Source organism: Uloborus diversus, unplaced genomic scaffold (genome assembly GCF_026930045.1).
Source record: "Uloborus diversus isolate 005 unplaced genomic scaffold, Udiv.v.3.1 scaffold_741, whole genome shotgun sequence".
Classification (NCBI taxonomy): Eukaryota; Metazoa; Arthropoda; class Arachnida; order Araneae; family Uloboridae; genus Uloborus; species Uloborus diversus.
The window spans coordinates 57,864-73,971 of NW_026558947.1; the positions used below are offsets into that span (position 1 = coordinate 57,864).

Genomic DNA, 16,108 nt, shown 5'->3' on the forward strand with positions numbered 1-16,108 from the left:
AAATGAACTCGTAATAAAAAACCACCAATGAAAAAAGATTAAAATAAAGGTAATTATAAATGCATTTGTGCACTCCCTCTCCTTTTTTGCGATATCAATAAATTATTTATTATTTTCAAACAAATGATAGAAAGGAATAATTACTGAGCCATAACATTTTTTATTTGCTTAATGATGTGAATAAATAATATCTGTTTGGTCAAACATATGGAATGATATTTCACATTAAAAATAAATGAAAAAGAAAGCAACTAATTTTGACTTTTAAAACCCCTCCCAGAAAGTTTTTCTGGCTGCACCACTGCCTCTTACCAAATCATTTGGTCCTGATCCTATTTTTGTCAAGCTTATAAAGAAAAATACCATGTCTGATTGTTTTGAAGCATTTCAAGTTATTGTCAAGTTGTTAAACTATTATAAACTAACTAGCTGCGTTGCCCGGCTTTGCCTGGTCTATTTTGAAAACAAAAATTGTGTCAAGTGATGTATATTCAACAATCAGACATAAATAAAAGAAAAAATAAATCATCATGCAAAATTTTAACTCCAAACAATGATGACAGATATTAAAATACTTTTAAGAAATTAAAATAAAATGAGAAAGATGGATTTAAAAAGCGTAACTATGGAAACACAAAATAAAATAAGTTTCAGAATTGAAAATGAGAAAGATAGAAACAATGGATTCAAAACTCGTTACCGTGGAAAAGCAAAACAAAATAGTTAAAAACTTGAATAGAGAACAGATTTTTGAACTACATTTAATTCGCTTGTAACTTTTTTTCTAATGGAGATAGAGAATTAAACTTCCGACCATAGGTCGAGTTAGATCTGGAGTAAAAAAGGTAGCTCTTTTCAATGGTGTCAAAACGAAAACTGTAGGACAATGCATTCACTTTTTATTGATAAATTTAATGAAGAAAGTAGTGCCTAAATTTTAGCTAAGCCTAAACAAATTCGAGCTAAAAACGTAAATAACTCCCGCCGCAATTAAGTTAGAGCATTGGAACAAATTGCGTAGAACGCGGAAAATTCTTCCCTTTCCAACGATATATAATATTACTAATCGCGACTAATATTTAACCCCCATATTCGGGAATTTATGTGAAAATTGGGCCTAAATTGGAATAAAAGAAGAACTATTCATCGAATTTTTTTCGAACTGGTCTGCAAACCTTCTCAGGACTTAAAGGAACAAATTGAAAATTTCAGCGAAATCGGCCGGGTAGTTCTCGAGTTTTGCGAGTTCAAACAAACAGACGCTTTTTGGACACTTCATTTTATACTATGTCACGAGTCAGAGGTTTGTTTACATACAGTAACATATCAGGAGACGTATTGGTTATAGATGAAAGACATTTTGAGTTATTAAGAAAAGTTCATGAAGCATATCCCCCCCCCCTTCCCATAATATATTTATCAGTTGGCTTAGATTAAAATTTGAGAGGCATGTAACAACTATGACCCGTGATACGTTATTAACAGTTTGTCTTCAATAATTAAACTTACAGTTTACAACATTTCAAATTTGTAATCTGATTAGAATTATTATTTTATTCAAGGCAAATACGAAATATGAAGAGTTACTTGATTAACCTTTAAAGTAAAACATTACTAAAGTATCTTATTATTTTATTACCAGTTAAATATATAACTAGAACGTTTTCTCAGAAATACTGAATCTAAATGTAAAAACTTACTCTAAAATGCGTAAAAATATGTGTAAGGAAATTAATTATATGTGTAGAAAGATGAGACAAAAAGGAATATTATTTTTTTTATCATTGTTTTCATTCCACCATCGGTTCGGATTCCGGACGTCACAGTTTTTTGCAGATACAGTTAAAATGCTTTTGATTCACTTTAAAAATAAGAAGAGAACAAAAATTGATTTTAAGCTTGTTTAAACTTAAGAAAACTATCATATGATTTAAGCAGCAGAGTCAAAGAAAAAATTATATTTTTCATTGATGCCCTATAAAAGTAGAAGTTGCCCGCAACCATGCCACCTTTTCTTTTGTTTCAGATGTAAATAGAGTTACTTGATTGGCAACGCTGTTTTGTTTATATCATTCATCATGGCTGCGCTCTGTATGTTTACATTGAGTAATTAAAAGAAAATCTGCCCCAGCTCGCAGTTTATTGCAAAATGTGTCTTAGTTTTTCAAATAAAATTCAATTTAGTGTTAGTCTTTCAAACATTTTTGGATTTTCTTAAAATTATCTCCTGCTCTGTAATTTTCAGCAAATGTATGAACCCGGTATTCAACATTTTTAATAATGTCTCGCACAGTGCTGTGTAAACTTCTACAGCGGAAAACCTACGATATACTTTCAAGAAAGCATACTGTTCTTTTGCTGTTTTTGGGCTTCATAATCTTATTTGTATCTGCTCTTCATTTTGGAGAAGTAAATACTTTTTTAATTTATAAATTTTTGTGACATTTTGAAATTGATGTGTCATTTTCTTGTACATTTATTTTTGAAGGTGGGAAACATTTCATTTACTGCCTTCACGAGAGTATTTCAATTACTGGGAGCTCGGCTCAGTTTCGAAACATTAGACATTGATTGTTTCATTCTACAAATCAAAAATACGAAATACATTAGAACCTAGTCTTTGACACCAACAATTTGGCCACTGTTGAAAAAAATTTGCGAAATTCCGAGATATCATGATGTATATTGACTTATATATCGGCGAACCCTGCTGCAATGCATTCCATTTTCCTTCAAAGATATGTAATTTATGTCTCAAAAATGTTAATTTTAACAAATAAACTTTCTTTTGCTATCTTAGCAGCCTGAGAAGGCAAGAAGGAGGTAATAGACCCGAAGTATTTCACTATGGTATACTTAGTTACTTCGGGGAATCTAGATGAAGATCAGCAGCCTGTCATTAGCACCTAAACTAGCCAGGCTAGGCAGCTAATTATGAATGAATTTTTGTGTAAAACTTACTTGCCAGTCTAAGGAATAAGAATTTAAGTTTAGTTACCATAATGGAACTGAAGTAAGTTTTTTATATGTTAAATGAATCATCTGAGTGCCAATTTGATAAATTTAATTAATATGAGGTTGAAAAAAAATTACAGAATCCATAAAATAGAAATAATTCAACATTTCAAATAAAAATGTTAAAACATATTTTTTTTTAATTCTTTCAAGTCAATTGTGAATTGTGATCACAATGAGTTGGAGGTAGGGAAGAGGACACAATGTCAGTAAAATTTTAGGTGTCAAACTTAGCCACTTCAGGGTTAGAAATCTGGGTGTAAAAATTAAAATTTTGGTCTCAAAGTATGCCTAATATATTTTTAGCAATGATTCTTACATTTTTATTTCAAAATAGATGTATTTGCATGAAAACAAGAAAATTAAGAAATTGAGAGTTTTATCTTTTGTTTGTATTTAATAGAGTATCTTTTTTTTAGACTTTGATGGAGTGGAGTAAAGAAAAATATGCTGTAGTGTTTAGTCCTTACCATAACAATATTCTTGGGAAAAGCTTCCGAAATATGTAAGTAGTGTTTGTAATTTGTATATTAATGTATCAGATCTAAGGGAGAGTGGGAATGAATGGGCCACTAACAAAATATGAAAAGTATTTGCATAAAATTATTTTTGATGCCACTAATGGATGGAGCTATTTGCTCTACTAAACTCATCCAATTTTTGTTTGTTGAATTTGTTTGAGAGAAGCCATTTTCCCACTAGAGTAGGATGGTCAAGAATCTGATTGAAAAGTAATTTTTTCCCTTTTCAGTAAAATAAATACTAGCTAAAAAGTTTCTATTATTTATCTGCATATAAGTGTATTAGCAAGTCTTTCCATATCTATAAACTAATTTTAAGATGTATTTTGACGTTATTTGAATTTAATGTATTAAAAAAACCTGAATATATTCCAGAAGTATAGGTAAGGGGCTGAATGGGCCACTATATCATGTGGTTATGGATGGGTCACCAAAATATGGTTTTCTTTTTTTTTTTCTGATTTTCTTTTTTATAATGAAACATAACTGGCTGTTATAGATTTAGATTATTTATATTACTTCTTTCTTAGAGTTAATTTATAGTAATTTCTAAATTTTGCACGTTTTAACCATAAGAAATATTAACTATTTATTAGAAACAAAAGTGAAATTCTATAATTGATTAAGATGAACTGTCTAGTAGTTGACCCCATCTACCAGTTTTTCACCATTGGGATTTGATATGAGTGATTCCATCCAGTATTTAATAAATAGGTTTGAGTAGAATAATGTGCTTTTGCTTTGTTGATTTTATATGATTTTTTAAAAATATCCTATTGTTTGCTTTTGTAGACTGGTGTATATTTAAATTTTAAATTATACCTTTTTTAAAAATTACTTACCGATTTGAAAATCTAGGTAATACAGTGCACCATTTATACGTTTTTGAAGGGACTGTATGAAAAAAGCGTACAAACGAAAAAACGTATAATAGGTATAGGTTAATGTGTATTAGACTTTGCAGGGACCAATTTTAAAAATGTATAATTGATAAAAACGCATAAAAGAGAAATATATAAACGGTGCTTCACTGTAGTTCTTTTTTATTATTAACACTTTGTCAATGATAATATTCAATTTTACCAAAAGCAATTAACATTTTAACTATTAAAAAAATGCATAAATTTTTGACTAATTGTAATGATTAAAATGTCAGTAATCCAACGTTATTAAGCACAAAACTTGCAAATGATTGCAGACACGTGTTTCGGTGTTACAAGGAACACCTTTTTCAATGCAAAGAAGTGTGAGCTTTTGGATGAAAAGTCATCCGAGAAAAGCAACACGGTGGAACAGGAGGTAGTATAAATATCAAAAAATAGAAATTAAACAAAACAAAAAAGATAAAATGACACATGGAGACAAAATTTATTATATAATTCCATCAGGAAAAAACCGTTAAGTAATAAATTTTAAAAGAAAACCCATAAACAATGCAAAAAGTCCAAAAATGAAACCACTCTGAATAAATTAGCAATAAATTTACCAGCGGGAAAAACTATGTATGGAAGCAATGTATCAAATGGAGAAATGCAGAAAAAACAGAGTGAAGGATAAACATATTGGAATTAGTTAATCACAAAACGAAATAAGAAAGCAAAAAATGAAAAAAATAAAAGTAAGAAATGTACGACGTTTACATAAAAAATAATATAAGAACTAAACCAATTTTAACAAAGGAGTCCACACAGAAGAAAAATAGGGAATTGCAGTAAGATCATTGACTAAATTAGAACGGTTCCTCAGGATGTGGAAAGATTCCCAAATATCAAGATCCAACGAATTGGGGCATTTTTGGATAATTTGATAAGAGTTAAAATCAAAAGAATGATTTGATTCCCAACAGTGTTGGATTTATTCAGCTGTTGTTTCCTCACATAGTTTTGATGTTCTTTTAACCGAAATTTTAAAGAACGGCGGGTCTGTCCGATGTATCCGAGTCCGCAATTGCAAACAATTTTATAGATCCCACAGCAATTAAGAGGGTGAATAGAATCTTTAAGAGAAGAGAAAGAAAGTTTATTAATAGGAGAAAATACCACTTGGAATTGGAATCGCTTCAGAATCTTAGCAACCTGAAAACTGATACCAGGGAAGAAAGGCAGAACAACTAAATTCTTAGTGTTAAAAGTTCTATTAAGAACAACATTTTGAGATTTTTTGCAAAGTTTTTTATAAATGGAATCAACTAAGGTGGGCGGATAGTCTCTATCAACAGCCACAGCTCTTATATAGTTAAGTTCCGCATTAAGAAGCTCAGGTGAAGAACAAATATTCATTGCACGATAAACATATGTGTTGAAAGCTGAATATTGATGATGCTTTATCCATTTTAAATTCCATTGATCCTCATATTCAATTCTCTTGTGAAAAAGAACAGAATAATTGCCTTCCATTTCTGGATGTTCTCGTTTCTCGAACTGAGTCCGGTTTTGAAACTACAGTTTATCGTAAACCATTTGCTGTTTCCTTACCCCCACATAGATTATCGTCTCACCCTCCTAATCAAAAATATTCAGCTTTCAACACATATGTTTATCGTGCAATGAATATTTGTTCTTCACCTGAGCTTCTTAATGCGGAACTTAACTATATAAGAGCTGTGGCTGTTGATAGAGACTATCCGCCCACCTTAGTTGATTCCATTTATAAAAAACTTTGCAAAAAATCTCAAAATGTTGTTCTTAATAGAACTTTTAACACTAAGAATTTAGTTGTTCTGCCTTTCTTCCCTGGTATCAGTTTTCAGGTTGCTAAGATTCTGAAGCGATTCCAATTCCAAGTGGTATTTTCTCCTATTAATAAACTTTCTTTCTCTTCTCTTAAAGATTCTATTCACCCTCTTAATTGCTGTGGGATCTATAAAATTGTTTGCAATTGCGGACTCGGATACATCGGACAGACCCGCCGTTCTTTGAAATTTCGGTTAAAAGAACATCAAAGCTATGTGAGAAAACAACAGCTGAATAAATCCAGTATTGCTCAACACTGTTGGGAATCGAATCACTCTTTTGATTTTAACTCTTATCAAATTATCCAAAAATGCCCCAATTCGTTGGATCTTGATTTTTGGGAATCTTTTCACATCCTGAGGAACCGTTCTAATTTAGTTAACGATCTTACTGCAATTCCCTATTTTTCCTCTGTGTGGACTCCTTTGTTAAAATTGGTTTAGATTTTCTATTATTTTTATGTAAACGTCGTACATTTCTTACTTTTATTTTTTCATTTTTTGCTTTCTTATTTCGTTTTGTGATTAACTAATTCCAATATGTTTATCCTTCACTCTGTTTTTTCTGCATTTCTCCATTTGATACATTGCTTCCATACATAGTTTTTCCCGCTGGTAAATTTATTGCTAATTTATTCAGAGTGGTTTCATTTTTGGACTTTTTGCATTGTTTATGGGTTTTCTTTTAAAATTTATTACTTAACGGTTTTTTCCTGATGGAATTATATAATAAATTTTGTCTCCATGTGTCATTTTATCTTTTTTGTTTTGTTTAATTTCTATTTTTTGATATTTATACTACCTCCTGTTCCACCGTGTTGCTTTTCTCGGATGACTTTTCATCCAAAAGCTCACACTTCTTTGCATTGAAAAAGGTGTTCCTTGTAACACCGAAACACGTGTCTGCAATCATTTGCAAGTTTTGTGCTTAATAACGTTGGATTACTGACATTTTAATTTTTCAGCACAAAGGTATTTATTCTTTATTTAATTGTAATGATATTAATGAACATTTTTGCTTGTATTTTTATTTATTAATGAGAAATTTTTAAAAGATAAATTCTACATGTTTTCATTGAATTCATTCAGTAGCCCATTCATTGCCTTCAATGGCCCATTCAGCCCCATGGGGGTGATGAATGGGCCAAATTTCTATTGTTTTATTTTCTTTTATCATTCATTATAGACATTTTGTAATCCAACTTTTATTACTTATTTATGTAACCAAATAGGTAAAGAATCTAAAGAGCCAATTCTGAGCTGAAAAAAAGTACTAGAAAAAATTACAAAAATTAAAAACCAAAAATTGGCCCATTCATTACCACTCTCCCCTACACTAAAACTTCGATAAGTCGAAGTTACATGGAGAGCGAAAAAATTCGAGTTGTTGAAAATTATGCTCATTGGAAACTAAAACAAAATTATAGAATCAAATAAGGTACTACCACTGAAACTCATTAAATTAATAATATTAGCAAATATATTAGAATAATGTAATGAGAAGAAAATCTACTTTTTGAGGTAATAACATATAATATAATCACTGCAAAAGGTTGTATAGGTTGAAAAACAACTTTTTTTTTTTTGCTGAAATGTTAGAATTTGAATTTACCAAGGAAAAAAGATATTTTATTTTAAAAATTCTATAATCAAACATTACTTTTTGAGCAGAAATACTATTTCATTAAAGAGTCCTTTAATACTTCTAATGCTTCAAACGAGGGGTCTGGAAGTTTGAACGAGATTCTATGAAAAAGTGCAATACATCTGCTGCTCTTCTTGTGTTTTGAATAGATAGTAATTTTCATCAACAGCAAAAACATCTATAAAATCTGTAGTGGATTGTTGGAATGTTCATTTTCTTTAGTAAAAAAGTTCCACTTATTTTGTAAATTTCTGTTAGATTTGTTAGATTCACTTCATCTCGACACCTTTCGATGCATTAGCGAGGGTTTCTTTCTTTTTGTTCATACTATTTGAGGGGGGCAATTTCAACTTAAGGAGCTTCTACAGCAAGGAAAATTGAACAAGAATAATGAAGTAAAATTCGCCTTATTGGAAATAAATGTTATTAATTCTCCTTTCAATTAGAGTTAATAATGATTCACTTCTGCTTGTCGAAGTTGGACTTACCGAATTTTTGCTATATTTATTTATTTTTCAATTAATTTGTCCTGCATAAAATATGATGATTATTTCAATGAAATTTACTAGTTTTTAAGATATTTTTCTGCTACTTTTTGTAAGATTATTATTTTTTCTTAAACTTTTTTTTCCTGTACTTGTCTTTTTTTTCTCTTCTTTTTTTATTTATTTATTGACAAATATTTTGATGTTAGAATTTAAAGCGCAGCTTCGGAAATTTTGAATAGTAAAATAATATTTTAGCACTTGTCCAGGAAATTTTTTAATTGCAAACAAAGGAAACTAGAAACTAGATAAAAAGTTTTATTTTATTTATTTTTTTCATTATTTCTACTTATCAATTAATGATTCAGTCAATATTATTCCCTTCAATTCACCTAACATGAAGACATAATTTATATCAATATTTTTATAAAGTTGCTGAATTGTGATTGTTAACATTTCTGATAATTTTCAGTGAAATAATGTAAATATGTTATACTGCAAATTTTAACATATACTGATTTCTGAGGTACAACTCATACTCAAGGTGTTACATTTTGTTCTTTTATTTTTCTGAATATGTACATCTTTTTTCTTTCTTGGATTTTAACTTATGCTAGTATAACCAATACTTTGATGGCCAACGTTTAGAAAATATAGTTTTACTATAACTTTAACCTTGTTCTGGACTTTTAAAATTTTTTTAGAAAGTTGAAGCTAATAATTCCTGTAGCTAGTATTAAGGTACTTTTTCTCAAATCCCATTATCTATTTTTAAAATATAGATTTACGGAAAAAGTAGTAGAATTTTTGTTTCCTGTACAGCTTTGCTGCTTAATATACCATGAATTTTGTCTTTATTTTGTTTTTGTCTTATTTCGTTTACAAATTTGTATCTAGTTTATTATTTACTTTTTATTGTTTTTCCTTTTGCTTGTAGTGTTAATGTTCTGTATAAATTACAGGCTTTGCCAATATGTTCCAATTGATGTTGTTTACACTTGGGTAAATGGATCTGATCCTAAGTTTTTAAGAGAACTTTCCAAAGCTAAGGAAGAATATGGATTTTCAAGCTCTGCATCAAAGTAATATTCATGTGAATTTTTAACATTCATTTCTTCCATAAAAAAATAGATTTTGTCTTTGTATCAAGAAATTTGAAGATTTAACAGTAATTTTAATGAATTTCAAATGGTGAGAAAATGTGCTTTTTTCATAAGGAAGTTCAATAAATTATTAAACAATATTAAATTTGCAGAAATGTACAGACACACTCAACCATGCAAATTTATGGGGAAAATATGCATAAATCTATATATATAAAAATGGATGTATGTTTGTGGGTATGTGTGTATATTCCTTATACAAATCCACAGTTTTCGTCGGATTTCTTCCAAATTTGGCACAAAGGTAAATTGTTGATCAGGAATTCTTATAGGCGGGTTTTTGGAATTTTAAAAAGACCCAAAGAGGTCTAACTTCATATTTTTGAGTCATAAAAATTGCTCTTTTCTGCACGAACGAATTTTTGTATAGTTATGAATTTAGTCTAAATGAAAGCCCGTAAAAAACTACCCTAAATGAAGTTTCTTCAAAGATTAACTTTAATCGTTAAATTTGTGAACCTTGGTTCAAAGCAAATGCAAAAGGTTATCAACATATAACCACCAGGAGCTATTTTAAATGCAATCAACACAAAACGTATCCTGAACGGTGACCGTCAATGCCGTTTTTTAGCGATGAGCGTTAAAGTATGTTTGGCGAGGAAGCCGTAGATATAAGAAATGATACTGAACATCGTTTCTTTTAACTGCGACCTACGAAGTCAAGGGGTCATTGATGCTACTCATGGTTCTACATAATTTGAATGCTACCGTTAAATTACAATTTTTAAACATTGTGTAATTGTAAAATCCACAACAGTAAGTAAGGGTTGTGAAGGGTTGTGTTTAATTTTTGATCACTGTTTTTCCCGTTAATAGCGGAGAAAATACAAACATGAGTAAGGTAATAATATTGCATTCAATATTGACGTACAATTTTCGACTGTTTCAGCATTAGACTACTTTTATTAAAATGCACATCTATTTCATCCTTGCAGCAGAAATTTAATTTAATGTTCTATGATTCTTATGGAACCAATTTGCAATATATAAATTTTCTTTATACTCTTCCTTGATTTACGTCGAATCTTTAAGTAATTCGGTTCAACTGTAACCGATAACCTAATTCGGTTTAATAGAAGTTGCTCCAGGCTGTCAAAGAACAGGGGTAAAAGTACTAATCTATATATATATATATAAACTATAATGTATGTATAATCTATATATGTATGTTTGTGTGTGTGTATGTTCCTTATACAAATCTCAGTTTTAGTTGGATTTCTTCCAAATTTGGCACTCAGTTAAATTGTTGCTCAGGAATTCATATAGGCTGGTTTTTGGAATTTAAGAAAGATCCTAAGAGGTTCAAGTTTATATTTTTAATCATAAAATTGATCTTTTCGACACGAAAGAATTATCGTATGGTTATGAATTTGGTCTGAATGAAAAGCCTGTAAAAAATGACCGTAGTTAAGTTTCCTCAAAGTTTAACTGTAATCGTTAAATTTGTGAACCTTGGTTCAAAGCAAATGAAAATGGTTAGAAACATATAACCACCAGGAGATATTTTAAATGCAATCAACACAAAAAATATCCTAAAGAATGGCCGTTAATGTCAATTAGCGACAAGCGTGGAGCACGTTTGGCAATGAAAACCGAACGAAAAAAGCATTGCTGCCTTTCAGTGTTCTTCAAACGCACCCTGGAAAGACACAGGGACGCGTTGAAAATCGCCGTCGGTTCTTCTTCAATTTCCTTGCGCATTTCACTAATAAGTTTTCAAGGAATAACACCGTAACAATTAACGAAATTTCGATCTGTATTTTCTATATAACCAGCGCAGAAAATACCAAAATGAGATAGGCATTAAAAATGCGTGCATTATCGAAGTATAATCTTCAACAGTTTTAACATTAGAATACTAAACTTAATTAAAACAACATCCTTGCAACGGAAATTTAATTTAATATTGTATTATCTTTAAACAATTCAATAGGTATATGTAATTTATACTATTCCACGGTTTACCTAATTCGGTTCACCTAAGTTTAACATAAATCGCTCCAGGTTATCAAAGAATCAGGGGTAAAAATACTAATATGGCTATTGAATTGCAAAATAATCATTTTTGTGCATAGTAGCGTAGATTGAATTTATCTTTCAAAGGGGAGGGGGATAGTCCATGGGGTTCATTACATAAACATAAACTACCATACAAGGATTGCTAATGTGTGGTAAAATAAAAGGATGTGCCACCTTTAGACCCGCAAAAACCACATGAAAATTTAATACGGCAAATTTTGGAAGGGTAAAAGTTTAAAATTTGAAAAAAATATTAATTTTAATTTTTAAAATGCATAAAATGTTGCCATTTTTTATGTAAACAAATTTCTTAATCGTTTAAAATTTTATATTACTTTAACGCTCGAAGCAATAGTACACCTGATGGAACATCTTCGCTGACTAACGATAATTTTAAACCAGTTAGCGGGTAGAGATTGCTACTGAAAATGGTATGATGAAATATTACGCCACATTATAAAGTTTTTTCTTTTCAGTATCCATCGTGAAATTGGTTGAGCAAAACTCTATTCCCAATTACAAGACTCTCAGTTCGATAACTTTTATTGTAAAAGTTAGTTTGTATCTACCACTAAGTAATTCAACTGTCATTGAAAAAATGCTGTAAGATAAAAATCAATACGTATCAGTCAATTGAAGCAACTCTGTTTACAGTGGAGGGATAAGGTGGAACAATTTGTATCTCACGTATAACCATTAATCGCAATACATCATTCTTTAAACTTCACGAAATTAAAACCTCCAGTGAGACTTAAGTTCTGTATCACGATCAATGTAAGTCAGAAGGGCAGGCAATTAAGTACTTTAAATGCATGTGAAGTTTACCTTTCTCCCATGTAGATAGCTTTAGGTTGTATGCTAAAGGTTGGGTTCACTCAAAATTGCATTTCATTTTGCTGCTGGAAGGGGGACTAAGAATTGTATTTAGGAGCAAGATTTGAGTTAAGTTTAGAAAATTTGTTTTGCGTTTCTAAACGTGGAAATACATTTCCTTCGTTTTGAAGCTGCGGATAAGAGGAACAGAATGTGCAACAAGCTTTTGTAAAACAAAAACAAAAGAATTGTCTATTATACAGTTGTAAGTAGAAACAAGACTGTTTTTTTCTTCTTTCTTTTAACTTCATGGTCTGCAAATGATTAAGAAAAAAAATGACGCGGATAGGGGCCAAAATGTGCACGCCTAATTCTTTCTCTATAAGGCAGTTCAATTGACGGGTTTTATATAGTTTGTTCCATGAGTTCGCATTCACGTACTCCATTTTTAATGCTTTATGTAACTTAAAATAATAATTGTAACTATATCTATGGCAACTATTATTCAGTGGAACCATTCCTACCCCTCATGACGACTGTGCTTCTGTAAATTAAAATTTCGATATTCTCAAAGGAATACTCTAGAGCAGTGGTTCCCAACCTTTTTTGGCCCATCGCCCCTTTCTGAAGTTAAATTACACCTATCGCCCCCCAAGTTCTTCCCTTAAAAACACAAATTAGATGGCGCTGATTTTAGTGAAGATTAATGTTACTGAACACCTAATTTTAGTTTAAAGCTTCAAAAAGTGCATGATAAAGCAATAATTAGCTTTAAAACTGAATTTTTTATTCTTAACCCCTTTCCCTCCCCCCCCCCCCCCAAAAGGAAAAGAAAAAAAAAAGGAAAAACATAATTTGAAGTTCTTTAATTAACCAACGTCATTTACATACAAAGCAAAAATAAGAACACTACATTTTTCAGTAACATGCTTTTTTTTTTAATTGAAATCCGGAAAAAATTGAAAATTTTAACTGTTAAGAATTGTTCTTTTTTACCTTTTTAATGGCTGCCTTGTGCATGATGGAACTCCGTTAAAGCTTTGATGTCTGGTTTTATATTAGTGAGATTTAATCTGAGGTCCCCTTTGAGGCAGATGTCCAATCTATTTCTTTGCTTCGTGAGAAGCTGCACTACAGAGCTAAATCCTCTTTCAACTAAATATGTTGAGGGGAATGAGAGGAGGAGCTGTTCAGCTTTTTTTCAAGTTGTGTGTAAGTACCCATAAGCTTCACCCAGGCAAGTTTGTAACCGTATGGCTTGAAAGTAATTTTTGATTCACAATCAAATTTCAAATCCATAAACTCTGTCTGCAACGAGTTTTCCAGTTCATACACATTTTCAAAACTAAATGGGTCTAAAATCCAGTCAGGAATTTGTAAGTTGATTAAATCTGCAAACCTTGATTCCATGTTCTTTTTCAACTGATCATGGTGATGAATAAAAATTAAAAAAATTTCTTCAGGAAGTTCATCATCTACAACTAAACTTTTTTTTAGAGTCGGAAACAGGATAAATTCTTTATGGCCAATATTTGCCTTGTAGATTTCGAATTTGGCAATGAATGCTGAAATTATGCTTTTGGCCTTGATAAGGTTCATCTTGTTTCCTTGAAGCTTAATGTTGACTTCGTTCATTTTTTCAAAAATATCTGTGAGATAAGCAAGTTCTCCAATTTGCGCAGTTTCAAATTCTCACTTAAAGCAGGATCATGCAAGTCGAGAAACTCAGCTTCAGAGTCGAATAATTCAAAGAAACGGCGCAAACAGTTTCCTTTGGAAAGCCATCTCACAAACAAAGCAAGCGTTCGAATTTTTCATCATTTTCATGGTAAAGCTCTCGAAACAGGCGATCATTGAGAGAATTAGCTTTGATCTTGTTAATACCAGTAATGACTAATTGTAAGGTTTCATGCAAAACACCACTCATTTTTTTTTTTGCAACCAAGTGTTGACCATGAATGACACAATGGATGGTAATCACTTCTGGCACTTCTTTTTTAAGGTGTGCAAGAAACCCAATATGACGACCCGCCATGGCAGGGGCACCATCTGCTGCGCAAGCACTTACATTTGTCAATGGAATTTCTTTTTCTTCAAAATAATCCTTCACTACTTTAAAAATCATTAATCAAAGTTCTGGCGAACAACATTTCCTCAGTTATTTCTTTCAGCTCATTAATAAATCTCACGTAAGCTAATAAAATAGCTCTGTTATCTGTCACAGTTGATTCATCAATCTGTAGTGCAAATTTACTTTGTTTCAAAACATTTATGAGTTAGCACTCAACGTCAGCAGCCATTTCATCTATTCTCCTGGAAACTATGTTGTTACTCACGGGGAGAGATTGACTTATCTTTTTACTGGAGCCCTCACCAAGCAAAATTTCAACTATTTTTTTGGCAGCTGGTAGAATAAGAGATTCGCCAATCGTATGAGGCTTACCACATTTTGCTACCAAAAGAGACACTTCGTAAGAAGCAAGAAGCCCTTTGTCAAGATCTGTTGCTTGTCTTCTAAGTAATTCACCCACCTTTGGCCGTTTATTCGCTTTTGTTTTGAGATCTTGAAAGTAACTAAGAGGTTTATTTACTTTGTCACCATGTACTCTTGACAAATGCTCTTTCATTCGCGAGGGTTTCATCGCTTAATTGCTAGAAAATGTTTTATAGCACAAAAGACAATGCAGAAACTGCACATTTCGCGGTGACGTGCTAAAACCAAATTTTAAATACTCTGCTGAATACTGCCGGCACTTCAATTTCGAATTCGTATCGAACTTCCACACTACGAAACATGTACAATTAAACAGAAATTCACTAAATTTAATCAAACAATAGAAATTACGTAAAGAGGTTTATGCGCTGATTGCAAGATTCTGAATGACAAGAAGTAAATGCAAAAATCCATTCCTGCACATATCCATCCACTTTTCAGGTGTTAAATATATGCTGGCGCCAACGATCAGACAGTGCTTACTAGATTTTTTTTCTTTTTCGTGAAAACGGCAATAAAATAAAAGATATTATTTTTCTCTTTTGGGATTTTTTTTTATCCGAACAGATTTAATTGAGCTGTAAATCATACATGCCTTATTTTCTGGGAACGACTTTCTTTGATTTGACGTGCCATATGCTTGGTTCGGTATTACACAACATAGGTATTCTGAAAGATATTTCTGAATTGTGTACCGATTTGTTTTAATAAATATAGTTTTTGAATGGTCAAAAATTTCCCATTACCAGGTATCCGAATACCAGTCGCCCCCCTATCGCCCCCCCCCCCCCCAGAAATTTATCGCCCACTAGAAGAGTTTGATCACCCCTTTGAGGGCGATCGCCCCCAGGTTGGGAATCACTGCTCTAGAGCATCAAACTTAAATAAGTGCTCTTACTACCTGCATCACTTTGAGTTATCATATATAACATTTACGGCAAGGGTGAGATTTTAAAAATTTGAAATAAAATTTTAATCTAGACAACTTTTAAATCGTTGCAAGACACCAATATTAATGTCTGTCATTTTTACTTACGAAAAAAGAAATTTGACATAAGTATATGTGGCTGACGTACGTCTTTTTATGCAACTTACACTTATCTAATTTTACTCCATGGCAAGCCACTAAGTCGTCATGGAAAGGGAAACAGACACATTTTGTGAAGTTATTACCCATATTGGACTGAATTAATTTTTTATCAAAAAATAAACTTTTAATGGA

The 16,108-nt window shown here is 31.3% G+C and overlaps 1 protein-coding gene across 1 annotated transcript in view; it reads left to right on the forward strand.

Annotated features, from left to right (window-relative positions):
* Positions 1–2,280: 2,280 nt before the first annotated feature.
* The window catches only part of LOC129233805 (N-acetylglucosamine-1-phosphotransferase subunits alpha/beta-like), a gene marked incomplete at its 3' end in the record, with an annotated part of 32,680 nt that continues 18,852 nt past the window's right edge, over positions 2,281–16,108 (forward strand). The window contains exons 1-3 of the mRNA XM_054867779.1: positions 2,281–2,409; positions 3,435–3,520; positions 9,360–9,479. Of these exons, the coding sequence (XP_054723754.1) occupies positions 2,281–2,409; positions 3,435–3,520; positions 9,360–9,479 (335 nt within the window). The remainder of the gene's footprint in view (positions 2,410–3,434; positions 3,521–9,359; positions 9,480–16,108) is intronic.